The sequence below is a fragment of the Dictyostelium discoideum genome (assembly GCF_000004695.1).
Source record: "Dictyostelium discoideum AX4 chromosome 6 chromosome, whole genome shotgun sequence".
Classification (NCBI taxonomy): domain Eukaryota; phylum Evosea; class Eumycetozoa; order Dictyosteliales; family Dictyosteliaceae; genus Dictyostelium; species Dictyostelium discoideum.
In genome coordinates, this window is record NC_007092.3 from 861,012 (window position 1) to 888,492 (window position 27,481).

The 27,481-nt window shown below is 30.8% G+C and overlaps 11 protein-coding genes and 1 pseudogene across 11 annotated transcripts; all 12 read left to right on the forward strand.

Annotated features, from left to right (window-relative positions):
* Positions 1 to 367: 367 nt before the first annotated feature.
* Positions 368 to 2,689, forward strand: DDB_G0291878 (hypothetical protein; the record flags this gene model as incomplete). The annotated part of the gene is made up of 1 exon (XM_629879.1): positions 368 to 2,689. One exon carries the CDS (start codon positions 368 to 370, stop codon positions 2,687 to 2,689), a length of 2,322 nt encoding a protein of 773 aa, XP_629881.1.
* A 1,124-nt stretch (positions 2,690 to 3,813) lies between these two features.
* DDB_G0291956 (hypothetical protein) lies at positions 3,814 to 4,050 on the forward strand (the record flags this gene model as incomplete). The annotated part of the gene is made up of 1 exon (XM_629880.1): positions 3,814 to 4,050. The coding sequence occupies one exon, from the start codon at positions 3,814 to 3,816 to the stop codon at positions 4,048 to 4,050; it is 237 nt and encodes a 78-aa protein (XP_629882.1).
* A 969-nt stretch (positions 4,051 to 5,019) lies between these two features.
* On the forward strand, positions 5,020 to 8,847 carry DDB_G0291958 (hypothetical protein; the record flags this gene model as incomplete). Its single annotated transcript, XM_629881.1, has 1 exon — positions 5,020 to 8,847. One exon carries the CDS (start codon positions 5,020 to 5,022, stop codon positions 8,845 to 8,847), a length of 3,828 nt encoding a protein of 1,275 aa, XP_629883.1.
* Positions 8,848 to 9,511: 664 nt separating this feature from the next.
* DDB_G0291960 (hypothetical protein) lies at positions 9,512 to 10,231 on the forward strand (the record flags this gene model as incomplete). The annotated part of the gene is made up of 1 exon (XM_629882.1): positions 9,512 to 10,231. One exon carries the CDS (start codon positions 9,512 to 9,514, stop codon positions 10,229 to 10,231), a length of 720 nt encoding a protein of 239 aa, XP_629884.1.
* A 791-nt stretch (positions 10,232 to 11,022) lies between these two features.
* DDB_G0291940 (hypothetical protein) lies at positions 11,023 to 13,332 on the forward strand (the record flags this gene model as incomplete). Its single annotated transcript, XM_629883.1, has 1 exon — positions 11,023 to 13,332. The coding sequence occupies one exon, from the start codon at positions 11,023 to 11,025 to the stop codon at positions 13,330 to 13,332; it is 2,310 nt and encodes a 769-aa protein (XP_629885.1).
* A 187-nt stretch (positions 13,333 to 13,519) lies between these two features.
* Positions 13,520 to 14,203, forward strand: DDB_G0291880 (hypothetical protein; the record flags this gene model as incomplete). The annotated part of the gene is made up of 1 exon (XM_629884.1): positions 13,520 to 14,203. The coding sequence occupies one exon, from the start codon at positions 13,520 to 13,522 to the stop codon at positions 14,201 to 14,203; it is 684 nt and encodes a 227-aa protein (XP_629886.1).
* Positions 14,204 to 14,427: 224 nt separating this feature from the next.
* On the forward strand, positions 14,428 to 15,111 carry DDB_G0291882 (hypothetical protein; the record flags this gene model as incomplete). Its single annotated transcript, XM_629885.1, has 1 exon — positions 14,428 to 15,111. One exon carries the CDS (start codon positions 14,428 to 14,430, stop codon positions 15,109 to 15,111), a length of 684 nt encoding a protein of 227 aa, XP_629887.1.
* Positions 15,112 to 15,589: 478 nt separating this feature from the next.
* On the forward strand, positions 15,590 to 16,669 carry DDB_G0291962 (hypothetical protein; the record flags this gene model as incomplete). Its single annotated transcript, XM_629886.1, has 1 exon — positions 15,590 to 16,669. One exon carries the CDS (start codon positions 15,590 to 15,592, stop codon positions 16,667 to 16,669), a length of 1,080 nt encoding a protein of 359 aa, XP_629888.1.
* Positions 16,670 to 17,192: 523 nt separating this feature from the next.
* On the forward strand, positions 17,193 to 20,372 carry DDB_G0291884 (hypothetical protein; the record flags this gene model as incomplete). Its single annotated transcript, XM_629887.1, has 1 exon — positions 17,193 to 20,372. One exon carries the CDS (start codon positions 17,193 to 17,195, stop codon positions 20,370 to 20,372), a length of 3,180 nt encoding a protein of 1,059 aa, XP_629889.1.
* Positions 20,373 to 20,743: 371 nt separating this feature from the next.
* Positions 20,744 to 22,209, forward strand: DDB_G0291886 (annotated as a pseudogene; the record flags this gene model as incomplete).
* Positions 22,210 to 22,748: 539 nt separating this feature from the next.
* DDB_G0295691 (transmembrane protein) lies at positions 22,749 to 24,288 on the forward strand (the record flags this gene model as incomplete). The annotated part of the gene is made up of 4 exons (XM_629888.2): positions 22,749 to 22,780; positions 23,086 to 23,259; positions 23,290 to 23,540; positions 23,666 to 24,288. The coding sequence occupies 4 exons, from the start codon at positions 22,749 to 22,751 to the stop codon at positions 24,286 to 24,288; spliced, it is 1,080 nt and encodes a 359-aa protein (XP_629890.2).
* Positions 24,289 to 25,207: 919 nt separating this feature from the next.
* Positions 25,208 to 26,756, forward strand: DDB_G0291888 (hypothetical protein; the record flags this gene model as incomplete). Its single annotated transcript, XM_629889.1, has 2 exons — positions 25,208 to 25,907; positions 26,041 to 26,756. 2 exons carry the CDS (start codon positions 25,208 to 25,210, stop codon positions 26,754 to 26,756), a joined length of 1,416 nt encoding a protein of 471 aa, XP_629891.1.
* Between the last annotated feature and the right edge of the window lie 725 nt (positions 26,757 to 27,481).

Consider the following 27,481-nt stretch of genomic DNA (forward strand, 5'->3'; position numbering starts at 1 on the left):
GCTATTTCCTGGCTCCATCATTAGCGCAACCAACAGAGGCAACGGAATAGGAATACTAAACCACAACAACCAAAACATAAAACTCTCACCAATATTCATAATAGAAGGTAGACTAATAATATCAGACATTCTAATAAAAGATACCACAACGAGAATCTTGGCCATATACGCCCCGGCCCAACCTGATAAAAGAAAAATACTAGCTTCAACACTAAACAAACACTTCAACAACCAATACCACAACCTAACGTCTAACCCTAAAAAAAACATCGACATCATAGCAGGCGACTTCAATTGTTTAGACTTCAATGACAATCACACATCAAATGATGACCAAGGCAACTTGACAACACAATCCCCAGATGAGATGGCCACAGTAATCGAAGCCATCAGAATTTCAAATAACCTAATGGATATGGACCAACTAAATAAAAGACCCACCTTCTCAAGAACGATACACAACACAAACAATAACCTCACAAGAATCTTGGAAAGGAGACTAGACAGAATATACCTTAACAATAGCTTAATCAACTACAGCCAATTATACTTAAGGAACCTAATCCCCCCAAAAATTAACGACATACCTCTATCAGATCACAACTTCCTATCAACCACTTTCACTCTACCCAACATACAGATGAACAAGCGCAGATGGAGATTAAAAAAATCCTCAATCCTCTCAAGCATAATGCTTAAGAAAATAGACTTCCTACTTAACGATTATTCAAGGGAGCTGTCATCCAACCATAACTCTATTTCCTTCTCTCAACTCAACAGCTTACTGAACAAAATAAAACAACTATACACCGAATTTCAAAAACAAAACGACTACAACAATAAGGCAAACATCAAAAATCTAATCTCCCTACTAGAGACAGAATTTAAAGACCAAGCCTTCGCAACCCTTTCAGCAATAAATGAATCTAAAAAAAGAGAAGAACAACTTAAACAAGAATTGAACAACTATTGCGAAGAAACCTCACTCAAGTACATCTCCGCGAGAATCAAGAAAAGACACAATGATTTCACCATCAACGCAGTAAAAGATGCACAAGGTAGAACAATTAACAAACAGGAATTGATCGAAGAAGAATACGTAAAATATTACTCAAATCTTTATGACTACAAAGAAGATGACCCACTATCTCATTACGAAATGTTGGAAAATTGGACAGTGACCAGGGACTCAACATGGGACAACCTTGAAAATGAATTCACCTCACAAGAAATCCTAGAAGTAATAAAACAACTGAACCCACACAAATCTCCAGGTCCAGATGGAATTCCAAACTTATTCTACATAACACACAAAGAAAAACTAGCTCCAATACTGGCCTCAGCATTCAACGACACTCTAAGAAATCCTCATCTAATTAGCAAAAATTACAAAGAAGGCCTCATTATCACGATACCTAAAAAGGGAGACCCCGAACTAATCAAAAACAGAAGACCAATTACACTGGCTAACTGTATATATAAAATCCACTCAAAGCTAATAAACAATAGAATAATCCCAATACTAACGAAAGTGATCAACCACAATCAAAAAGGTTTCGTACCAGGCAGATTCATTATAGATAATATCATATCAATGAACGAATTAATCAACTATTGTAATGATAAAAGAATTAACGGAATAATTACACTATATGATTTCGAAAAAGCTTTTGACTCGATCTCACACGGTTCAATACTCAGATCACTACAACACATCAACATTCCAACCAATATAATCAACCTGATAATGAATCTACTCACCAAATCTGAAGCAAGAATTGAAATTAATGGTAGAACTACTATACCCTTTGAGATCAAAAGAGGAGTTAAACAAGGAGATCCACTATCACCCACCCTGTTCGTCCTTGTAATAGAGGCTTTAGCTAGAAAAATTTTACAAGATGACCGAATTACTGGCCTTCCTCTAAACAACAGCAACCACAGAGAGAAATTCCAAAGCTTTGCAGACGACTCGGCTTCAATGGTCCCAGACTCTCAACAACTTGAATTAGTACTACAACACTTCAATTCATTTTGCAAAGCCACCTCCTCAAAACTTAACATCGACAAATCTTCATCAATTCTTATAGGCAACCCAGACAATACCAACCAAAGAATTCCAATATCTACAAATCCAGAAAGATACTTGGGATACTTCTTCACAGGTAAAGGGATAACAAGAAAAATGCCAGAAATATTAAACACAATAAGATCATCCTTAGTACTATGGAAAACCACTGACTCAACAATCAAAACCAAAACCAACATCCTCAAAGCATTCGCACTCTCTAAATTAACCTACTATTCATATGTAGAGAACTTTAAGGAAGAGGAATTAAACCAAATCAATAAATTAGTCGAATGGTTTTTATCGGCACCAAACAACAAAAATGCTAGTGGATTTCAAGTTATTAATTTAATGAGAACCAAAAGAGCAAGATACCCACTAAAAGTAGGGGGCTGGAACATTTGGAATATAGAATTGAGACAACTGGCGCAGAAACTTTGGATCATAAACCAGTTCATCCTAGCACTAGAAACCAAACAAACAAACTCATCTCATCACAAAAGCTGGGAATATCAGATCCAAAAAAACAAATTCACATCCAGATACCTAAAAGAAAACTTACGAATGGAACAAAATAAGAATAAAAAAAAGCAATCTTCAACAATAATCTCACATCCATAAAAAACGAAAATGGACAACCACTTTCACTGGCAGAATGGTATACCACAATTCAAGACCAAAATCCAATCATCCCTAAAACGGAATTCCAATCATCTCTAAACTTAAGAGGCTACAGCTATAATCAACTCTTCAACAACATACTGAAGATAAAAGACCCTAAAACAAGAGACACAATGTTTAGATTCCATGCCAGATGCCTTCCAATAAACTACCTTCACAACAAACAATGCCCACTCTGCAAAGAAGATATGAGCAAAGACCCATACGGTCACCTGTTCTTCTCATGCAAGAAAACAAAACAATTCATAAAAATAAATAAACTCAAAAATTTCATCTTTATTACCACAGGCAAAGGTAAAAACTGGCACCATACAAGAATTAGGCAAAATAACAATTTCATTAATAGAATAACTCCAAAATTATCACCGACAGCCAAAAAAGATCAAGAAGTGAATGCAGATTACGCCAACCACAGATTCCACAAAGAATACTTTGAATGGAACTATAAAGCAATAGACTATGATCTAACTAGATCATTCGCATATAGAAACCTAATGGCCCTTATCCTCCACAACATTTGGATTTGGATTTGCAATCAAATATACAGTGAAGATCCTTTAACAAATGAATCACTATCATACAGCTCCCTTCTAAAGAAATGGCACAAATTGGCCACTCTAGAATACATCAAAAAAGCAAAAGATCTGAAAAACTTATCAGCAAAAGACCATAATAATTTCAAAGATCCTAAGATCCTTCTCACCTCAACGATCAAGCTAAGAAAAACAACAGCTAATTACTATTGTATTCCAGAATCATCTCTCCCAAATATTATATCTTTTGATCAATTCATATGATTAAAATAACCCTTCAGCTTAAATGATAAGCCTATAAATAAATATTAAATAAAAACTCGTATTAACACAGATGGACATATATCAATCTTGTTAATCCAATATTAAAAAAAAAAAAAAAAAAAAAAAAAAAAAACAAAGAAATAAACGAGAATTTATACATATAATAAATAAATCACTGTTATATCTTCACCGCCACATTCATTCCTCTTAATTTTACCCTTTTTTGCTCAGTAAAGCAAGGGCTATTGTCCTATATACTTTTCAACAATGGCTGATGACCACTCAACTGAATTACAGTTAAATCATACAGATAACAACACAACCAATACAAATAATACCTCCACAACCTCAACAACAAAAAACAAAAGTGCAAAAATCGACACACCTAAAAAACAAACCCCAACAAACCAACTCTCACTAAACAAAGGACTTGATAATCAATTAGATATCATTGCACCTCCATCAATCACAAGACCACTCTCTTTCTTAGAAAAAAAACAATAACACCATCAACATCAAGTGTTACTTTAATCAACCACACATCCGTGAAGAATTAACCTCAAAAGATGACACAAGAATTCAACAAATTCACAAAAACATTCACAAACTCTTCGAAGATATACTGTCGCCATCAGCATTCAAAATAATTGGCGCAACTGCCTTCGTAAATTGCAACGTTGATAAATTAACTTCAATAATCAACCTTCAAAACCAACTTGCACTAAATATCGACAAACTCAACTATAGATTCGATATATCATCAAATGATTATGCAATCATTAAAACATTCATTCAAACGTACTCACCCAAACATGCAAACGATGCAATTACAAACAACCTCACTAAATTCACCAGTTGTACATCAATTGAATCATTTACTGTCACATACTCATATGCTGTTGCGTTTAAAAGCTACATTATAACATATCATCTAATTGATCACACACACAACATTGTTGATCAAAAGATCGAACAACCATCTGGTATCACAAGATATATCAAAGCTGCAACACGTAGTGTCACTAAACACAAAATTCAACATGCAAAAAATGCAGATATGGCAACAACTATAAAAAATGCCATCACAAACCCAAACATGAACAAAAACAATCAACCACCAAAAAACAACATTAAAACCCCACCAATCAACGAAATTGCAAATTCCAATCGCAATAATAACTCACTTCAAAATAGTGGTTCAAAAGCTATACTAAATGAATCACTTGATATTAACAATCAATCCCAAAACAATAATGAAATTTCACACAAAAGTGATTCTTCAAATAATAATAACGGGAAAAACTCATTATCAATGAGCAATCCAACCGATCCAACAATTGTACCACAAAAACCTCTACAATCTCAACCAAACAAACCAAGTGCACCAACTCAAAATACAATAAATACAAGAAGAAGCAGCAATGCCCTGACTACACAACCAGTCAATACTGGTGCTGCCAAACCTAGTAAGGTATGAGCTCAAAAATCAACTTTATAACATGGAATTGTAGAGGATTCACTGAAAACCCAAACAATCAACACAATTCCTACCAAAAAGCTGTTGACACACTACAACTACTTATATCAAAACTTCCACCTCGTCCAACAATCTCAATACTCACTGAACTCAATTCATCACCATTACAACTTAAACATGATTTTCCCGATCACATCATCTCTGTCACCAAACGAGGAAATGGTGTAATCATCATTAACCATAACCCAAACACACTCAAACTCAAACACATATCAACAATTGATGGTAGAGCTATTTTAGCAGACGTTATATTTCCAAATCAATTACCAATTGGTATTCTTGGAATTTACGCACCAGCATCAAATAATACCATCAAAAAGAATTCATATGCAACTTCACTACAAACACTTCTCCACAACCACTCAACAAACCCAATACCAAACCAATCCCAACATGTATCTATTATCGCAGGAGATTTCAACTGTATCCACAACGACAATTCACTATTAGATGATATTATCCAATCCTACACATACCAACACCATCTAATTGATCAAGGTGAATTTAAAAACACTCCAACTCATACACATGGTAACAGATTAGATAGAATATATACTCAATACAATAGAATAGACCCTGAAAATATATATACTCAAGTCCACCAAATTCCATCTTCATTATCAGATCATAATCCAATATCAACAACAATTTCTTCACCTTTTCAAATAAATAAACATAAGAAAAGATGGATATTATCACCTGGTACTGCAAATGACCATGAAGCAATCAATATTATCAATCATTTAATAACTAATCACAATAACACATCAATCAATCAATTTACAAATTGGTCAAAAGTAAAATCAAAAATTATTAAAACTCTAAAAAACTATCAATATAACAAAGACAAACAAACTCAACGTGCAAAACAAATACTATTAGAAAAAGCAGCAAAATTCAAACATCTTGAAGAACAATGCATCGCTGAATACAATATTATATGTAACAAAAACAAATTACATCAAAACCACACAAACATATTAAAAAAACATATAAATGGAGAAATACCTAGCAAGTATCTATCAGCAATACTAAACAAAAGATCAAAAGATGCAAAAATTGAATCAATCCAATATGGTAACATCATTACATCCGACCCCGACCAAATTGAAAATGCATTTGTTGAATTCTACACAAATCTGTATAGCTTACAAATATGTTGTCCAATTACTCACCAGCTCATGCTAAACACTTGGCCCATCATAAAAAATGAATATTGGAATGGTTTAGACTCACCATTTATACAAGAAGAAGTTGAAGCTGCAATTAAAACCTGTAACCCCAACAAATCACCCGGTCCAGATGGCGTTACAAATGCATTCTACATTAATCATTTAAACCAAGTTAAACCAATTCTCACTACATTATTCAACGATATACTAGAAAATCCTCACCACATCACAACAGAATTCACAGAAGGTCTTATACACACAATATACAAGAAAGGCAACCCCTTACTCATATCAAATCGACGTCCCATTACACTTCTTAACACTGATTACAAGATCCTCTCAAAAGTAATCAATGCACGTCTTCTGAGAATACTTCCTTTCATCATCAACAACAACCAAACTGGTTTCGTACCCCACAGATTCATCATAGACAACATCATCAACATCAATGAATTAATAAACTACCTCAAATCTAAAAACCTCCCTGGTATCATCACACTATTTGACTTCTTTAAAGCATTTGATTCTATCTCTCACGATAGCATTAAAAGAACATTAATTCATATTGGAATACCAATAAAATTAATAAATTTAATCCACAAGCTATTATCTGACTCACAAGCAAAAATTTCAATTAATGGTAAAACGACCAGAAAATTCGATATTAAAAGAGGTGTAAAACAAGGTGACCCAATCTCAGCCACTTTATTTGTAATTGTAATTGAAATATTAGCAAGAACAATAAATGCAGACAATTCAATAATTGGATTACCAATTTCACCCAATCCACAAATTAAAATCAAATTTACCCAATTTGCAGACGACTCTACAACATACAACATCAACTACGAACAACAACAACAATCAATCAAACATTTCGATAATTTCTGTGCTTCAACATCATCATCTTTAAATTTTGACAAAAGTGCAATAATAGAAATCAACCCCCACAAAATCACTGATAAACACATAATAAACAACATTCCACAATCAAAAAGAATTCCAATAACCAAAAAAGATCAATCAGAAAGAGTTCTTGGCTATTTCTTTAATCATAATGGTTTACATAGGAAATTACCAGAAACAATGAAAACACTGTTTAAATCATTAGTGCTATGGAAAACTAGTGGTACAACATTAAAAACAAAAACAACCATCATAAACACCTACTCACTATCACCAATAACATATTTATCATACCTTGAAGAATTTACAAAAGATGAAGAAATTCAAATTAATAAATTAATCTCATGGTTTATGAATTCTCCCGCAAATTCTGAATCACCAACTCTCAATACCAATTCCATTGAAAACAACACATCAACCATCCATTCACGTGCAAAAATACCTTTGATGTGTTATGATAGATCATTAAAACCATTAAAAGAAGGTGGTTGGGGTATGTGGAATATACAATTACGTCAAGTTGCTCAAAAGATTTGGATATACAACAGATTCTTACAAATGCATAAATCTGCAAACAATTCAATATACATGATAAGTTGGATGGATCAAATCATCAACAAATCAATCTCTTCTCCATACCTTATAAAAATAAAAAAAGAATGGGAAAACTATGCAACTCAAATTGGACATCTAAAAGATAAAGTTCAAATCCTACAACCAATATTAACAAAAAACCAACCCTCTCAAACATTAAACACAAATAATATTTCACTACCACCAACACTCAAAGAAATCTACTCGACAATACTAAACAATCACCAATGCAAATCAAAAGACTATATTGGCAAGAAATATTCAGATCTACTTCTTACTTCGCACCAACAATCAATACAACTATTATGGAAATACACATACGACCAACTTTTTGTCAAAATTCAAAAATTAAAAGATCCAAAAGGCCGAGATACAATGCAAAGATTCCATGCTAGATGTCTTCCGATTAATCATCTACACAACAAAGTTTGCCCCATTTGCAACAATGAAATGAATAATGATCCCTATGGTCATTTGTTTTTCAATTGTCAGCACACAATCAACTTCATTAACCACGACAAATTAAAATATTTTATATATAAAAATTGCAATGGAAACAAAAACTGGTCACTAACAAAAAACCAAACAACAAAATTATACACACTCATCTATAAACCACAAACAAACAACAAAGCATTTAAACCAGATCCAACAATCAATATTAATTTTCATTTTGCAGAAAACGCACAATATAAAAAATACAGGTTCAACTGGAATTATATAAACACAAATCTTGATCTAGTCAGAACACATGCATATTGGAACATAATCTCATTAGTTATTCACCAAATATGGATATGGTTATGCAAATCATTATTTGACATCAATATAACTCAATCAATTGATAATTGGAACAACCAAATAAACAACACAACACTAGATTATGATATATTAAAATCAAAATGGCACAAGCTAATAAGATTGGAATATTCAAGAACTTTATCAAACTTTAACCAATACTCAATTAAAAACAACCTCACAAAAACTCAAAAAGAAACCCAATGGTCCGAAACCATCAAAAAATTTAAAAAAGAATGGAGCATAAACACAAATGAACCAATTCCAACAATTACACCACCAATTAATTATTAATTACCTAATCTAAAATATAATACTATTTTAAATTCACAAAAACTAAAAAACCTAAAATAAATAAATAAAAATAACATACTAATTGTATACTACAATAGTTTATTTATATCAAAAAAAAAAAAAAAAAATAAATGAAGGCAAGGGTTCGATTCTCCTCTAAAGTTAAAAAAAACTCTTATAAAAACAATTAGAAATAGCTCTATTCCAGAACATTTTTGATATATTATTATTTATAAAACCGTACCGCTATCAAGAGGATACAAGATACACGTGAAAAGTAATTCATCCTTTTCTATCCTTAATCTCGGTCAATTTTAACCAATCTTTCGAAAAAAATCACCAATCCACCACGATCTACAGATCTAACTTACCAAATCGCCGATTCAAAGGAATCCCATCGAGATGAATTCCTACGCAGACGCGGCTAAAATGGCCAACCCCTCCACCCATATGGACGAGGCATCGGAGAACTTCATTAAGGAATTCTCCAAAAACAGCAGAGATAAAGGAAACTTACCCCAAACTATCAATAGGCCTCAAAGACATCTCCAAATACTGCGAGACCATATTGAACATGACTGCGCTCTCAACCTACGAGAAAAACAACGGATTCTACCCAATTACACTCGAATTCCCCAAAATGGATCTCAAGGGGTTAGAAGAAATGAGAAAAACACTCTCAAACTACGATATCCCAATCGACAAGATATACATAGGCAAAGGAACTAGAAAAATGATCCACCTGATGATTAAAAAAGAACAATCTCTCCTAAATATCATTAGAGATAGAAGCAAATTGGGAACCTTCATCACCTCCAGTAGAGACTTCCACGTTCTCACAGGAAGAGTAAGAATTCCCAGAGAAAAGGCAGGAATAGTGGACGCCCTCATCAAAACTGCCTTTGCAGAAGAAATACCCTATGCAATATACAATACTATATACTCCACCGACCACCTCATAGTATTCGGTCTAATAGAATGCAAAATAGGCGATCAAATGAAATCTGGCCAACACATTACAGAAATCGCAAACTTTACCATCAGAACGGCCACCAAAACCTACTCCTCACAAAAGAAAAACAAGAAAGTAGAGACAAACAACACGGAGGAACCATTAGAAGATAAGATGACAGATCCTCCTAACACTCAAAACAGGATAGCAATCAAATCCTCTCAACCAAAACCACAACAACAAACAAACAACTCAGCAAACAATCAGTCTGATAAACAATCAACACAAGAGAAAAAAGCCCAAGCAAAAAAGTCGCTCTCAACCTCTTCCCCCCAAAAACCAAGCAGAATCTCAATCTGTCAAACCCACCACAACCACTACCACAACATCCAACGCCATCCAAAAAGACAATGCCAACAAAACGAGCACTAACATCCATTCATCCTCGGAAAACAGAGAGAAGACACCAAACATCCCTCCATCACATAAACGCAAGAACGAGGAAATCCACTCAAACAACGAGGTCACCCAACTCTCACCAACAATAAACAGAAGCAACCCTTACATCCCATCCACCCCTAAGACACCTGTCAAAAAAGAAAGGAAAGGAATCATTGAGAGCTTCATAGAGAGTATCTACCCTTCACCATCCAAACCGCAGCTATACGACTCCCAAGAGGAGATCGATATCATCTCATAATGGTAGTAATCAAAATCAACCAATGGAATGTCAGAGGTTGGGGCACTGACACCTCCTTCAAAAACAAAACAGACTTTATCAAATCCCAATCCCCCCCAAACTCATTGGCACTAACCATAGTCAATGAACTCAACGCCGACGCAACACAAGCACACCAGCTATTTCCTGGCTCCATCATTAGCGCAACCAACAGAGGCAACGGAATAGGAATACTAAACCACAACAACCAAAACATAAAACTCTCACCAATATTCATAATAGAAGGTAGACTAATAATATCAGACATTCTAATAAAAGATACCACAACGAGAATCTTGGCCATATACGCCCCGGCCCAACCTGATAAAAGAAAAATACTAGCTTCAACACTAAACAAACACTTCAACAACCAATACCACAACCTAACGTCTAACCCTAAAAAAAACATCGACATCATAGCAGGCGACTTCAATTGTTTAGACTTCAATGACAATCACACATCAAATGATGATCAGGCAACTTGACAACACAATCCCCAGATGAGATGGCCACAGTAATCGAAGCCATCAGAATTTCAAATAACCTAATGGATATGGACCAACTAAATAAAAGACCCACCTTCTCAAGAACGATACACAACACAAACAATAACCTCACAAGAATCTTGGAAAGGAGACTAGACAGAATATACCTTAACAATAGCTTAATCAACTACAGCCAATTATACTTAAGGAACCTAATCCCCCCAAAAATTAACGACATACCTCTATCAGATCACAACTTCCTATCAACCACTTTCACTCTACCCAACATACAGATGAACAAGCGCAGATGGAGATTAAAAAAATCCTCAATCCTCTCAAGCATAATGCTTAAGAAAATAGACTTCCTACTTAACGATTATTCAAGGGAGCTGTCATCCAACCATAACTCTATTTCCTTCTCTCAACTCAACAGCTTACTAAACAAAATAAAACAACTATACACCGAATTTCAAAAACAAAATGACTACAACAATAAGGCAAACATCAAAAATCTAATCTCCCTACTAGAGACAGAATTTAAAGACCAAGCCTTCGCAACCCTTTCAGCAATAAATGAATCTAAAAAAAGAGAAGAACAACTTAAACAAGAATTGAACAACTATTGCGAAGAAACCTCACTCAAGTACATCTCCGCGAGAATCAAGAAAAGACACAATGATTTCACCATCAACGCAGTAAAAGATGCACAAGGTAGAACAATTAACAAACAGGAATTGATCGAAGAAGAATACGTAAAATATTACTCAAATCTTTATGACTACAAAGAAGATGACCCACTATCTCATTACGAAATGTTGGAAAATTGGACAGTGACCAGGGACTCAACATGGGACAACCTTGAAAATGAATTCACCTCACAAGAAATCCTAGAAGTAATAAAACAACTGAACCCACACAAATCTCCAGGTCCAGATGGAATTCCAAACTTATTCTACATAACACACAAAGAAAAACTAGCTCCAATACTGGCCTCAGCATTCAACGACACTCTAAGAAATCCTCATCTAATTAGCAAAAATTACAAAGAAGGCCTCATTATCACGATACCTAAAAAGGGAGACCCCGAACTAATCAAAAACAGAAGACCAATTACACTGGCTAACTGTATATATAAAATCCACTCAAAACTAATAAACAATAGAATAATCCCAATACTATCGAAAGTGATCAACCACAATCAAAAAGGTTTCGTACCAGGCAGATTCATTCTAGATAATATCATATCAATGAACGAATTAATCAACTATTGTAATGATAAAAGAATTAACGGAATAATTACACTATATGATTTCGAAAAAGCTTTTGACTCGATCTCACACGGTTCAATACTCAGATCACTACAACACATCAACATTCCAACCAATATAATCAACCTGATAATGAATCTACTCACCAAATCTGAAGCAAGAATTGAAATTAATGGTAGAACTACTATACCCTTTGAGATCAAAAGAGGAGTTAAACAAGGAGATCCACTATCACCCACCCTGTTCGTCCTTGTAATAGAGGCTTTAGCTAGAAAAATTTTACAAGATGACCGAATTACTGGCCTTCCTCTAAACAACAGCAACCACAGAGAGAAATTCCAAAGCTTTGCAGACGACTCGGCTTCAATGGTCCCAGACTCTCAACAACTTGAATTAGTACTACAACACTTCAATTCATTTTGCAAAGCCACTTCCTCAAAACTAAACATCGACAAATCTTCATCAATTCTTATAGGCAACCCAGACAATACCAACCAAAGAATTCCAATATCTACAAATCCAGAAAGATACTTGGGATACTTCTTCACAGGCAAAGGGATAACAAGAAAAATGCCAGAATTATTAAACACAATAAGATCATCCTTAGTACTATGGAAAACCACTGACTCAACAATCAAAACCAAAACCAACATCCTCAAAGCATTCGCACTCTCTAAATTAACCTACTATTCATATGTAGAGAACTTTAAGGAAGAGGAATTAAACCAAATCAATAAATTAGTCGAATGGTTTTTATCGGCACCAAACAACAAAAATGCTAGTGGATTTCAAGTTATTAATTTAATGAGAACCAAAAGAGCAAGATACCCACTAAAAGTAGGGGGCTGGAACATTTGGAATATAGAATTGAGACAACTGGCGCAGAAACTTTGGATCATAAACCAGTTCATCCTAGCACTAGAAACCAAACAAACAAACTCATCTCATCACAAAAGCTGGGAATATCAGATCCAAAAAAAACAAATTCACATCCAGATACCTAAAAGAAAACTTAGACGAATGGAACAAAATAAGAATAAAAAAAGCAATCTTCAACAATAATCTCACATCCATAAAAAACGAAAAAGGACAACCACTTTCACTGGCAGAATGGTATACCACAATTCAAGACCAAAATCCAACCATCCCTAAAACGGAATTCCAATCATCTCTAAACTTAAGAGGCTACAGCTATAATCAACTCTTCAACAACATACTGAAGATAAAAGACCCTAAAACAAGAGACACAATGTTTAGATTCCATGCCAGATGCCTTCCAATAAACTACCTTCACAACAAACAATGCCCACTCTGCAAAGAAGATATGAGCAAAGACCCATACGGTCACCTGTTCTTCTCATGCAAGAAAACAAAACAATTCATAAAAATAAATAAACTCAAAAATTTCATCTTTATTACCACAGGCAAAGGTAAAAACTGGCACCATACAAGAATTAGGCAAAATAACAATTTCATTAATAGAATAACTCCAAAATTATCACCGACAGCCAAAAAAGATCAAGAAGTGAATGCAGATTACGCCAATCACAGATTCCACAAAGAATACTTTGAATGGAACTATAAAGCAATAGACTATGATCTAACCAGATCATTCGCATATAGAAACCTAATGGCCCTTATCCTCCACAACATTTGGATTTGGATTTGCAATCAAATATACAGTGAAGATCCTTTAACAGATGAATCACTATCATACAGCTCCCTTCTAAAGAAATGGCACAAATTGGCCACTCTAGAATACATCAAAAAAGCAAAAGATCTGAAAAACTTATCAGCAAAAGACCATAATAACTTCAAAGATCCTAAGATCCTTCTCACTTCAACGATCAAGCTAAGAAAAACAACAGCTAATTACTATTGTATTCCAGAATCATCTCTCCCTAATATTATATCTTTTGATCAATTCATATGATTAAAATAACCCTTCAGCTTAAATGATAAGCCTTTAAATAAATATTAAATAAAACTCGTATTAACACAGATGGACATATATCAATCTTGTTAATCCAATATTAAAAAAAAAAAAAAAAAAAAAAAATAAAGGAATTCCAATCATCTCTAAACTTAAGAGGCTACAGCTATAATCAACTCTTCAACAACATACTGAAGATAAAAGACCCTAAAACAAGAGACACAATGTTTAGATTCCATGCCAGATGCCTTCCAATAAACTACCTTCACAACAAACAATGCCCACTCTGCAAAGAAGATATGAGCAAAGACCCATACGGTCACCTGTTCTTCTCATGCAAGAAAACAAAACAATTCATAAAAATAAATAAACTCAAAAATTTCATCTATATTACCACAGGCAAAGGTAAAAACTGGCACCATACAAGAATTAGGCAAAATAACAATTTCATTAATAGAATAACTCCAAAACTATCACCGATAGCCAAAAAAGATCAAGAAGTGAATGCAGATTACGCCAACCTCAGATTCCACAAAGAATACTTTGAATGGAACTATAAAGCAATAGACTATGATCTAACTAGATCATTCGCATATAGAAACCTAATGGCCCTTATCCTCCACAACATTTGGATTTGGATTTGCAATCAAATATACAGTGAAGATCCTTTAACAGATGAATCACTATCATACAGCTCCCTTCTAAAGAAATGGCACAAATTGGCCACTCTAGAATACATCAAAAAAGCAAAAGATCTGAAAAACTTATCAGCAAAAGACCATAATAACTTCAAAGATCCTAAGATCCTTCTCACTTCAACGATCAAGCTAAGAAAAACAACAGCTAATTACTATTGTATTCCAGAATCATCTCTCCCAAATATTATATCTTTTGATCAATTCATATGATTAAAATAACCCTTCAGCTTAAATGATAAGCATTTAAATAAATATTAAATAAAACTCGTATTAACACAGATGGACATATATCAATCTTGTTAATCCAATATTAAAAAAAAAAAAAAAAAAAAAAAAAAAAAAAGAAAAAACCGTACCGCGATCAAGAGGATACAAGATACACGTGAAAAGTAATTCATCCTTTTCTATCCTTAATCTCGGTCAATTTTAACCAATCTTTCAAAAAAAATCACCAATCCACCACGATCTACAGATCTAACTTACCAAATCGCCGATTCAAAGGAATCCCATCGAGATGAATTCCTACGCAGACGCGGCTAAAATGGCCAACCCCTCCACCCATATGGACGAGGCATCAGAGAACTTCATTAAGGAATTCTCCACAAAAACAGCAGAGATAAAGGAGACCTACCCCAAATTATCAATAGGCCTCAAAGACATCTCCAAATACTGCGAGACCATATTGAACATGACTGCGCTCTCAACCTACGAGAAAAACAACGGATTCTACCCAATTACACTCGAATTCCCCAAAATGGATCTCATGGGGTTAGAAGAAATGAGAAAAACACTCTCAAACTACGATATCCCAATCGACAAGATATACATAGGCAAAGGAACTAGAAAAATGATACACCTGATGATTAAAAACGAACAATCTCTCCTAAATATCATTAGAGATAGAAGCAAATTGGGAACCTTCATCACCTCCAGTAGAGACTACCACGTCCTCACAGGAAGAGTAAGAATTCCAAGAGAAAAGGCAGGAATAGTGGACGCCCTCATCAAAACTGCCTTTGCAGAAGAAATACCCTATGCAATATACCATACTACATACTCCACCGACCACCTCCTAGTATTCGGTCTAATAGAATGCAAAATAGGCGATCAAATGAAATCTGGCCAACACAATACAGAAATCGCCAACTTTACCATCAGAACGGCCACCAAAACCTACTCCTCACAAAAGAAAAATAAGAAAGTAGAGTCAAACAACACGGAAGAACCATTAGAAGATGAGATGACAGATGATCCTCCCAACACCCAAAACAGGATAGCAATCAAATCCTCTCAACCAAAACCACAACAACAAACAAATGACCCAGCAAACAATCAGTCTGATAAACAATCAACCCAAGAGAAAAAAGCCCAATCAAAAAAGTCCTCTCAACCTCTTCCCCCCAAAAACCAAGCTTTATTTCAATCTGTCAAACCCACCACAACCACTACCACAACATTCAACGCCATCCAAAAAGACAATACCAACAAAACGAGCACTAACATCCATTCATCCTCGGAAAACAGAGAGAAGACACCAAACATCCCTCCATCACATAAACGCAAGAACGAGGAAATCCACTCAAACAACGAGGTCACCCAACTCTCACCAACAATAAACAGAAGCAACCCTTACATCCCATCCACCCCTAAGACACCTGTCAATAAAGAAAGGAAAGGAATCATTGAGAGCTTCATAGAGAGTATCTACCCTTCACCATCTAAACCGCAGCTATACGACTCCCAAGAGGAGATCGATATCATCTCATAATGGTAGTAATCAAAATCAACCAATGGAATGTCAGAGGTTGGGGCACTGACACCTCCTTCAAAAACAAAACAGACTTTATCAAATCCCAACCCCCCCAAACTCATTGGCACTAACCATAGTCAATGAACTCAATGCTGACGCAACACAAGCACACCAGCTATTTCCTGGCTCCATCATTAGTGCAACCAACAGAGGCAACGGAATAGGAATACTAAACCACAACAACCAAAACATAAAACTCTCACCAATATTCATAATAGAAGGTAGACTAATAATAGCAGACATTCTAATAAAAGATACCACAACGAGAATCTTGGCCATATACGCCCCGGCCCAACCTGATAAAAGAAAAATACTAGCTTCAACACTAAACAAACACTTCAACAACCAATACCACAACCTAACGTCTAACCCTAAAAAAAACATCGACATCATAGCAGGTGACTTCAATTGTTTAGACTTCAATGACAATCACACATCAAATGACGACCAAGGCAACTTGACAACACAATCCCCAGATGAGATGGCCACAGTAATTGAAGCCATCAGAATTTCAAATAACCTAATGGATATGGACCAACTAAATAAAAGACCCACCTTCTCAAGAACGATACACAACACAAACAATAACCTCACAAGAATCTTGGAAAGGAGACTAGACAGAATATACCTTAACAATAGCATAATCAACTACAGCCAATTATACTTAAGGAACCTAATCCCCCCAAAAATTAATGACATACCTCTATCAGATCACAACTTCCTATCAACCACCTTCACTCTACCCAACATACAGATGAACAAGCGCAGATGGAGATTAAAAAAATCCTCAATCCTCTCAAGCATAATGCTTAAGAAAATAGACTTCCTACTTAACGATTATTCAAGGGAGCTGTCATCCAACCATAACTCTATTTCCTTCTCTCAACTCAACAGCTTACTGAACAAAATAAAACAACTATACACAGAATTTCAAAAACAAAATGACTACAACAATAAGGCAAACATCAAAAATCTAATCTCCCTACTAGAGACAGAATTTAAAGACCAAGCCTTCGCAACCCTCTCAGCAATAAATGAATCTAAAAAAAGAGAAGAACAACTTAAACAAGAATTGAACAACTATTGCGAAGAAACCTCACTCAAGTACATCTCCGCGAGAATCAAGAAAAGACACAATGATTTCACCATCAACGCAGTAAAAGATGCACAAGGTAGAACAATCAACAAACAGGAATTGATCGAAGAAGAATACGTAAAATATTACTCAAATCTTTATGACTACAAAGAAGATGACCCACCATCTCATTATGAAATGTTGGAAAATTGGACAGTGACCAGGGACTCAACATGGGACAACCTTGAAAATGAATTCACATCACAAGAGATCCTAGAAGTAATAAAACAATTGAACCCACACAAATCTCCAGGCTCAGATGGAATTCCAAACTTATTCTACATAACACACAAAGAAAAACTAGCTCCAATACTGGCCTCAGCATTCAACGACACTCTAAGAAATCCCCATCTAATTAGCAAAAATTACAAAGAAGGCCTCATTATCACGATACCTAAAAAGGGAGACCCCGAACTAATCAAAAACAGAAGACCAATTACACTGGCTAACTGTATATATAAAATCCACTCAAAACTAATAAACAATAGAATAATCCCAATACTAACGAAAGTGATCAACCACAATCAAAAAGGTTTCGTACCAGGCAGATTCATTCTAGATAATATCATATCAATGAACGAATTAATCAACTATTGTAATGATAAAAGAATTAACGGAATAATTACACTATATGATTTCGAAAAAGCTTTTGACTCGATCTCACACGGTTCAATACTCAGATCACTACAACACATCAACATTCCAACCAATATAATCAACCTGATAATGAATCTAATCACCAAATCTGAAGCAAGAATTGAAATTAATGGTAGAACTACTATACCCTTTGAGATCAAAAGAGGAGTTAAACAAGGAGATCCACTATCACCCACCCTGTTCGTCCTTGTAATAGAGGCTTTAGCTAGAAAAATTTTACAAGATGACCGAATTACTGGCCTTCCTCTAAACAACAGCAACCACAGAGAGAAATTCCAAAGCTTTGCAGACGACTCGGCTTCAATGGTCCCAGACTCTCAACAACTTGAATTAGTACTACAACACTTCAATTCATTTTGCAAAGCCACCTCCTCAAAACTTAACATCGACAAATCTTCATCAATTCTTATAGGCAACCCAGACAATACCAACCAAAGAATTCCAATATCTACAAATCCAGAAAGATACTTGGGATACTTCTTCACAGGTAAAGGGATAACAAGAAAAATGCCAGAAATATTAAACACAATAAGATCATCCTTAGTACTATGGAAAACCACTGACTCAACAATCAAAACCAAAACCAACATCCTCAAAGCATTCGCACTCTCTAAATTAACCTACTATTCATATGTAGAGAACTTTAAGGAAGAGGAATTAAACCAAATCAATAAATTAGTCGAATGGTTTTTATCGGCACCAAACAACAAAAATGCTAGTGGATTTCAAGTTATTAATTTAATGAGAACCAAAAGAGCAAGATACCCACTAAAAGTAGGGGGCTGGAACATTTGGAATATAGAATTGAGACAACTGGCGCAGAAACTTTGGATCATAAACCAGTTCATCCTAGCACTAGAAACCAAACAAACAAACTCATCTCATCACAAAAGCTGGGAATATCAGATCCAAAAAAACAAATTCACATCCAGATACCTAAAAGAAAACTTAGACGAATGGAACAAAATAAGAATAAAAAAAGCAATCTTCAACAATAATCTCACATCCATAAAAAACGAAAATGGACAACCACTTTCACTGGCAGAATGGTATACCACAATTCAAGACCAAAATCCAACCATCCCTAAAACGGAATTCCAATCATCTCTAAACTTAAGAGGCTACAGCTATAATCAACTCTTCAACAACATACTGAAGATAAAAGACCCTAAAACAAGAGACACAATGTTTAGATTCCATGCAAGATGCCTTCCAATAAACTACCTTCACAACAAACAATGCCCACTCTGCAAAGAAGATATGAGCAAAGACCCATACGGCCACCTGTTCTTCTCATGCAAGAAAACAAAACAATTCATAAAAATAAATAAACTCAAAAATTTCATCTATATTACCACAGGCAAAGGTAAAAACTGGCACCATACAAGAATTAGGCAAAATAACAATTTCATTAATAGAATAACTCCAAAATTATCACCGACAGCCAAAAAAGATCAAGAAGTGAATGCAGATTACGCCAACCACAGATTCCACAAAGAATACTTTGAATGGAACTATAAAGCAATAGACTATGATCTAACCAGATCATTCGCATATAGAAACCTAATGGCCCTTATCCTCCACAACATTTGGATTTGGATTTGCAATCAAATATACAGTGAAGATCCTTTAACAGATGAATCACTATCATACAGCTCCCTTCTAAAGAAATGGCACAAATTGGCCACTCTAGAATACATCAAAAAAGCAAAAGATCTGAAAAACTTATCAGCAAAAGACCATAATAACTTCAAAGATCCTAAGATCCTTCTCACTTCAACGATCAAGCTAAGAAAAACAACAGCTAATTACTATTGTATTCCAGAATCATCTCTCCCAAATATTATATCTTTTGATCAATTCATATGATTAAAATAACCCTTCAGCTTAAATGATAAGCCTTTAAATAAATATTAAATAAAACTCGTATTAACACAGATGGACATATATCAATCTTGTTAATCCAATATTAAAAAAAAAAAAAAAAAAAAAAAAAAAAAAAAAAAAATTATTTATTTTGATGGAAATATATTTTTGAATTTAAAATGCTTTCGTCTTTTCTGTAAATATGGTCCGATTAATAAATATTAAAAATCTGAATAAAATATTTTATTTTTTAATGACGAATTATTTTATTTATTTGAATAAAAATCCTATTGAAAATAACAATTTTGAAAAATATCATTATTTATTTATTTATTTATTTATTTTTTTATTCCAATTTATAAATACATAAAGAAATGAATATTTTAAAATTAATAATATTTTTTTTGGTTTGCTTTTTTGTTAATAATGTAAAGTCACAAGATGAATCACCAATTAAATTAATCGTTAATCCAAATATTAAAAATGCATATGTAGTTGGTGAAAAGTGTGGTATTGAAACATTTACATGTAATTCAATTATTGATGCGGTTGCATACTTTAATTCAATTGCAGTATTAGTAGATAATGGAGCAATCTATCAACAATTAAATATAAAATTATCAAATTATTCATATGGTATTATAGAGAACATTGTTAATTTATTTCAATTAAATTGTACAATCTCACCATTTGATGAGGAGGTAAAGTTGTGTTCGATAATTTAAGTAATCCATTAAATAATACAGAATCAATGATAGAGTTATATGGACCAATTGTAAACGCTACAACATCAGTTTTAAATAGTTATATAAGCTTTAATAATTTTAATGATTCAGTTATTTTAGTTTTATCTAATGATCAATATTCAAATGTTACAATTGATCAATTCAATTTCAACAATTATCAAACTCAAAAAAATGTACACATGATTGGGTTTACAAGATATTGGGCACCGGTTGATGGTGATTCTCTTACAGGTACAATCACAATTTCAAATTCCAACATTACAAATATCAACAATAATGGAGGTGGTTTTACATCAAATGGTGTGTATTATTCTTATGGTATTAACATTACATTAGTTAATGTTATGATTTCTAATATTACTGCACAAATTCAAACATTATTATATGTTGAAAATAGTATTGTAAATATAACCAATTGTGATTTTAATTATGTTAATACAAAGTAGAGGTAGTAGTATAGTAATGTTAAATTCAACATTTAATTCATTATCATCAATGAACGGTGGCGCCTTATTAAACCATGATATTGAAAGCCCAAACCAAAAATCATCATTCAACATTACAGATTGCAAAGTTTTGAATTGTTGTTCCCAAGTAGGCAATGGTCATTCAATTATTTAATTCACTAAGTTTAGACGTTCCAATTATTAATATAAATAATAGTATATTTAATAATAACAGTGGTTTTTATGGTGTACTTGAAAGTGACTATTATTCAATTAGTATAAATGATTGTTCATTTGATTCGAACTATGGTTCTTTGGCTAATCTTTTCTCTTTTTCATCTGGATCATTAACTGTTTCAAATTAAACAATTATCAATGTATTAGAAGAATCTCATGAAAAAGCCCAAATTTATAGTGGTACTGTTATATTTGATAACTCAAATATTTTATTTGATGGTTGTACCTTTGGAAAAGAATATTTTAGTATTTCCTGTTATAAATCAAACATTGAATTTTCAAATTCAAATAATTTAAATCTATTTTATATTTGTAATCAATGTGATCAATTAACTGTCAATTCAAATTCAATTTGTAAACAAAGTTCAACAACTTCAACTCTCAATTTTGATAGTGATAGTAATGATTCTATAAAATTAATTCCAAACAACTTTTCAATATTTTTTATTATCTTTTTTATAATAATAATATTAACAACAACCAACAATAATCTCTTTTAATTTTAATATATTGTTTTTTTTTTTTTTTAATTTTAATAATAATTTCTTTATTTATTTTTTAAAAATATAATTATAATTTATAATAAAACAAAAATAAAAAAAAAAAAAATAAACAAAGAGTATAAATTCAATTATAGATTTTAAAGAAAATTCATATTTGGTTTTGTTTAGAAAAAAAAAAAAAAAAAAAAAAATCCAGAACAAAACGGAGATATTTTTTTTAGTTTTTTTTGAATCCCAAATTTTTGCCTGGGAAATAATATTTTTTTTTTTTTTTTTATTTAACCCGAAAAACCAGGGTTAAAAACAAAAAAAAAAAAGATTAATGAAATCGTGATTATTTTTTTTTTTTTTTGTGTGTTTAATTATAACCAAACAAAAAATAATAAAAAATATTAAAAATAATTATTATTTTTTATATAATTATAAATAATTATATATAAAAAAATTATGACAATAATAAATAATGATAATATTAGTTTGTATTTTTTTTTTAAATATATCATTTTTTTTTTTTTTTTTTTTTTTTTTTTGACTAACTGAAATTTCTTATTGTTTCTAACCAAATTTTTTTTTTTTTTTTTTTTTTTTTTTTTTTTTTTAAAAGGATAATAATAATTATATAAATAATCAATTTTTAAATAATAATAATAATAATAATCATAAGGAAAAAAATGAAATATTAAAAAAAATTTAAGGGAAAAAAAAATGTAAAAATAAAAGTAAAAAAAAAAAATAATAATAAATTTTTAGGAATTATAATGGGATTTTAAAAAACACTTTTTAGGGCAACATCAGCAAAATTATCACAATTTATAGTATCGGGGGATTATAAAGGGCCATTTACAATCATAGGGTTAAAAACTAAAATTTTATCATTTTCATTAGTTATTGAATTTATTTTATTAAAGATTGAATTAATTAAAGAGAGAAAAGATGGATTAAAGATTAATTTCGATGATGTAAAACATATAGATTATAATATTAATAGTAGTATAAGTGGTAGTTGTAACTATGAATTAAATTATACAAAACAGGATACCCTATTTCAAAGATTTCAAAGTAAATTTAAAATTGAACATACTATTAATCCTGAAAATGGTGAAACCATCAACACTGGTATCACCCTTAAAAAATTATTTATAATTTCAATACCAATGTCAATTTTATTCGTTGCTTTAAATTGGATTTGGATGTTAGCAATTTCAATGACTGAAGTTAGTATTTCAACTGCATTATATCGTAAGTTGTATTTATTTATTTATTTATTCTAAACAACAAGTAATTAACATGATTTTATCCCACTTTCATAGAAAGTGCATCAGTGTTTTGTTTCTTTTTATCAATTATAATATTAAAAGAAAAAGTTAAAATTTTAAAAACAATTTCAGTTATAATATTTATGGGAGGGATTGTTGGAATTGCAATTACAACAGTTGGAACATCAAAAGGTGAATATCCGCATGCAATCAAGGGAGAGATTTTAATGATTATTTCAGCAGCAATGTGGGGTTTATATGAAGTTCTAACATCGAAATTCATTGGTGATGCTAATAGAACTATAGTTCATACTTATATGGGTTTAATTGCATTTGTAAATTTAATATTGGGTATACCGGTAATTGTTATTTTAAATGTAACCAATTTTGAACCATTTTCAGTGCCATCAATATCAGTATTTGGAATGTTATTATTGAATGCTTTTGTGGGTTTCTCTGTAAACTATTTAATTAATTGGGGTTTGTCAGTTACTTCACCATTATTCGTTAGATCTGGTGAATTAATGGTAATAGTAGCAACTTTATTATTTGATATAATCATTAAACATATGAAACTACCTCTCTTGGCATTGCCTGGTTATTCTTTAATTGTTATTGGTTTTATCTTATCTGTTTATATTGAAAGTAGAGATATTAAACAACAACAAGAAAAAGAAAAAGAAAAACAAAAAAATAATAATGGTGAAACTGAATCATTATTAAATTATTAAATTATAATTTTTAATTTTTTTTTTATATATCATTTATATAAATTAAAAAAACTATAATTTTAAATCTTAAAATAAATTTATTATTTTTTTAAAAAAAAAAAAAAAAAAATTTAATTAATGTTATAGATTTAAAAAAAAAAAAAAAAAAATAATAAAAAAAAAAAAAAAACTTTATTTGATAACTTTTTTTTTTTATAAAAAAAAAAAAAAAACTTTATTTGATAACTTTTTTTTTTTATAAAAAAAAAATAAAAATAAAAATAAATGATATATAATTCTTATCATTGTGTATCAATTATTTATATTTTTTTTTTTTTTTTTTTTTTTTTTTTCAAAAAAAAAAATCTATTATTATTGTCACCCACACTCGACAAAATTCATTACATTATAAAAATAACCAAATTAAATAGATACACGATAATATTAAACTTTATTACTATGAAATATCATAATTTACATAATACATCTATATTTTATAATTATTATAATTTTAAATAAAAAAAAATATTATTAAAAAAAAAAACCGGGGAAAAGAAAAAAAAAAAAAAAAAAAGGGTTTTTTTTTTTTAAATAAAAAATTTTATTTAATCTACCTTTAGGGGCTAATTACCACAAATTTTTAAAAACATTAGTAGGGTGGAAAATAAAAATCTGGATTCAAATAGGGAAAAAACAAAGGTATTGGTGGGGAAAATATCCTCAACATATGCTATAAATTTTAATAAAAATCATAAAAAAGATTGTAAGTTTTTTTTTTTAAAATATAAAAATAAAAAACATAAAAAAAAATAATAAAAAATAAAAAATAAAAAAATAATAAATAATATAAAAATATAAAAATAAAAATATTTTTAAAAAATAAAACTATAAAAAAAAAAAAAAAAAAAAAATCTTCTTTTAAATTTGTATTATAAAAGTAATGATATTAAAATTGTATACTAATTTAATAAATAAAAAAAATGAAATTGAAAATAAAAATATTATTTTAGGTGAAATTAATAGTAATAATAATATTAATAATAATGAAAATAATGAAAATAGTAATAATATTGATAATAACAATAAATGCAAATTAGGATATGATAAAGAAAATATTAATAATGACAATATTAATAATAATAATAATACTATTATCAGTAATAAAATAATAAAAGAAAATAAAAAGGGGGATAGAAATAAATTCCTGGGAATAATTATAGTAATTTTAATTACAATATTTCAAACAGGATTTTCAGAATTATCATCATTTGTAGTAACTGGTGATTACAATTCACCATTTATGATTGGTTGGTTTAATACCATTTTCTTATTATTTTCATTTTTAATTGAATTTATTTTAATTAAATTTGAACTTAATAAAGAGAAAAAAGAATTATTAAATATTAATAACGAACCACCACAAAAACAAGATACTATTTTAAAAAGATTTAAAAGTAAATTTAAAAATCAAATTATATTTGATAATGAAACTGGTGCCGAAACAATATCCCCAAATGGTATTACTTTAAAAAAATTAATAATAATATCAATACCAATAACTATATTATATATTATATTAAATTGGTTATGGGTATTAAGTTTATCAATGACTGAAACCAGTATTGCCACTGCCTTATATCGTAAGTTTTTATTTTTTTTTTTTTATTTTTTTTTTATCTTAATTTCAAATTAATAAAGATTAAAAAAAATAAAAATACACACATTTATATTAATAAAATTTTTCCTTTTTTTTTTTTTTTTTTTTTTTTTTAGAAAGCGCAACAGTTTTTTGTTTCTTTTTGTCAATTATAATTTTAAAAGAGAAAATTAGAATTTTAAAATCATTATCAATTTTAATATTTATGGGTGGCTTAGTTGGTATAGTAGTTGCAACAACAACAACAACAACAGATGGTGATGATAAATTTCCAAATGCAATATTGGGTGATATTTTAATGATTGTATCAGCATTTTTATGGGGTTTATATGAAGTGTTAACATCGAAATTCATTGGTGATGCAAATAGGACCATTGTAAATACATATATGGGTTTAATAGGATTATTTAATTTAATTATCGGTATACCAATAATTATAATATTAAATTTTATAAAATTTGAATTATTCAAAATACCAGATTCGTATACATTCATAATGATATTAGTTAATGCAATTGTTGGTTTCTCAGTATTGTATCTGATTGTATGGGGTTTGTCAGTTACCTCACCATTATTCGTTAGATCAGGTGAATTAATGACAATTCCTTCAACTTTGATATTTGATATTCTATTTAAAAAAATGAAATTACCATTACTAGCTATACCAGGTTACATTCTAATCGTTATTGGCTTCGTTTTATCAGTTTTCATTGAAAGTAGACAAATTAAAAAAAAAGAAAAATTAAAAAATCAAAAAGGTGAAAATGGAAATGAAAAAAACCAAAAAAAAGAAAATCAACAATTTAATCAATTTTCTGAAATAAATTTATAAAATAATTACATATTTATTTAACTACTACTTATTGTGTTGATTTATTCATATTTGTTTATTTAATTGGACATTCTTTTAACATAGATTCAGGAAAAGAAAAAAAGAGAAAAACAAATAAAAAAAGAAAAAAAAATTGTTTTATTATTTTTAATTTTCTAATTTTACAGTATATTATTTTGAAGTACTTGGAATATTATTTTTTTTTTTTTTTTTTTTTTTTTTTTATACTAAACTGGTATATCCTTGGGAAAAAGAAAAATTACTTTATGTTGGTTTTCCAAATTTTCTCTCTGATATTAATCTCTCAATTATTTAAAAGCAAACATTTTGATTCTTTAATTTCAATTCAGTATTAATTTCATATATTTAATGTACTGAATAATTTATACTCTTTTGTTATTTATTATATTTTTAAAAATTTTGTGTTACAATTTGTTTTTTTTTTTTTTTTTACATACTTTAATTAGGTAAAAAATACTAATTAGAAATAAAATTATTGTTATTGCAAAAATAAAAATATATCCTTGTAATTTATAGAGGTGGTTTACTTCATCAATAATATTTTTATATTCATTATTTGAGAAATATTTTTCCAATTGTTTTGGTAATTCATTTGGGTATTTTAAAAAAATGCCATTATTAATCATTTCAACTTCTACTTCTTCATTTTAATTAATATTTTTTAAAAAAAAAAAAAAAAAAAAAAAAAAAAAAAAATATTTGTA